We start from the raw sequence: 1,874 nt of genomic DNA, 5'->3' as shown, positions 1-1,874 counted from the left end.
CACAGAAATACAGGTCCTATGTTGCAAACTTAAGGTCAATGTCTAAATCTCATATTTCAAAATGAGTTAATACTTATGGATAACGTCTAGAAACTTTATTGGGTGGAAATAAAAGCAGGCAACGTGGTCATTATCAATTTCTCTCACTGATGAAGGGTCATAGGTTCGAATCCCGTTACCGAGTACAACTCTATGTGAGAAATTAGGCAGCCGTTTACGAACTTTGGGTTCTAGCACTGGTCTTTCTCAGGAACGGTGTCCTGATAAAACTCAAATGATAATGTTGAAAACCGAACAAATGAGAAAATGTATCCGTTTCAATTTGTAATGAACACATAATCGTTTGCCCCACGTAATAAAAATGCTATCTTTGTAAACGATTTCGATGCTTTCTTTAACAACTAAATGTAATATTTGTAATTCATTGAAGTATGTTCATTTGCCGAGTTTATGGCACAATTTTATCAGTAATACGACAGTTAAACGTAGAAAATGATCGCCGTATGAATATGTTTGACCTCTTTAACAGCATCAGACCTGTCAATCATTAAATCTTAGGTTATTGGTGCGGCAATACACTAATGCTTCAGGTACATGTCGATATTAATTAAAGTCAAAGGCATGTGTTGAAGTGACTGAGGACACAAATTCTGTTTGAAGTTTTTCGCAAACCGTATTCTTACGGATGTAAATTGATTTTTGCACAAAATACATTAAACGTAACGAAATGTACATTCAAATAAATGTGAAGAAGATACTAGACACAAACAAACTAGGGTTTTTTTAAGACAACTTAGACACACCACGAATGTTCTTACTACATATCGGTAATAAATCAGTTACCAGTACAAGGTAGTTAAAAAGACACTACAATACTTTAATCACTTTAAGTGTTGATGTATTGTACGTGTCTGAAATAATCACTGCAATTCTGTGCAGAAATGCTCTGTTAACTACGTGTGAAATTGAAAAATGCAAATTATCTTTTGCAAGATTTCTCGCGACACTGTCACTTTTAAACACCGTCTTAATGTGCTGAAAGCACAATTCTGCAGGATTCAGATGAGGAGAGTATGTTGGCAGAAATACATATTCCACGTGCATGGTATTTAGAAGGTTGCTAACAATACGTCCTGCGTGCCTGTGGTGAATAGGACAATTATCAAGTATTACAATGTCACCGGGTTTCAATACAAAATCCCCTTTGTTGTTTGTTGCATTTGTAGTTTGCAAGAAAAACTCAGTAAACGTATCCATATTGCTAGGTCCGTCCAAGAGGTTAAAATATGCAACACCATCTGCACCAATCATCAGGTTTAATGTCACATTTCGCGAGCCTCTCTGTTTGTTAACCTCAATAGCACGTTCGCCACAAGGCGCGCGGCCGTATCGTGGATTACACAAATCTGGCACAGCAAAACCACTTTCATCGAATAATTTAAGACGCCGGTAATCGACAGAATTGATGACTCTCAGAAACACATTTGCATACGCCATGTTATCATCGTCAAATCTCGCTGCTGCTGGACGCACTAATCGTTTGCGTGTATCAAGTCTTTTTAACAGACGAGAGATGTTCAATTTTGAATGTTCGATTTTGAAACTTTTATGTCAAACATTTCTTCTATCCGTTGTTGAATATCCCCTAAAGACAATGAAGGTGTCTCAGTTATAAGGTACTGAACGTATCTTTCGTGGTCCTCCCCGGTTTTCCTTACGCGTCCACCGCCGTGTATTCGTCGGCTGTCTACACTTCCAGTTTGACAGAAACGTATCCATACTGATTTCACTGTGTTTTTGTGAATTCCAAGGCTACGGCTTACATTCGCTAACGCTGTGCGAGGAAGCGTGCCGTTAATGTCACCTCCACCAAG

General features: G+C 38.2%; 1 protein-coding gene across 1 annotated transcript; it reads right to left on the bottom strand.

The window, feature by feature from the left end:
* Positions 1–867: 867 nt before the first annotated feature.
* Positions 868–1,497, bottom strand: LOC128552515 (uncharacterized). Its single transcript, XM_053533561.1, has one exon. The coding sequence runs from the start codon at positions 1,495–1,497 to the stop codon at positions 868–870; it is 630 nt and encodes a 209-aa protein (XP_053389536.1).
* Between the last annotated feature and the right edge of the window lie 377 nt (positions 1,498–1,874).

Source organism: Mercenaria mercenaria, unplaced genomic scaffold (genome assembly GCF_021730395.1).
Source record: "Mercenaria mercenaria strain notata unplaced genomic scaffold, MADL_Memer_1 contig_2866, whole genome shotgun sequence".
Classification (NCBI taxonomy): domain Eukaryota; kingdom Metazoa; phylum Mollusca; class Bivalvia; order Venerida; family Veneridae; genus Mercenaria; species Mercenaria mercenaria.
This window is presented reverse-complemented; position numbering and strand designations above follow the sequence as displayed.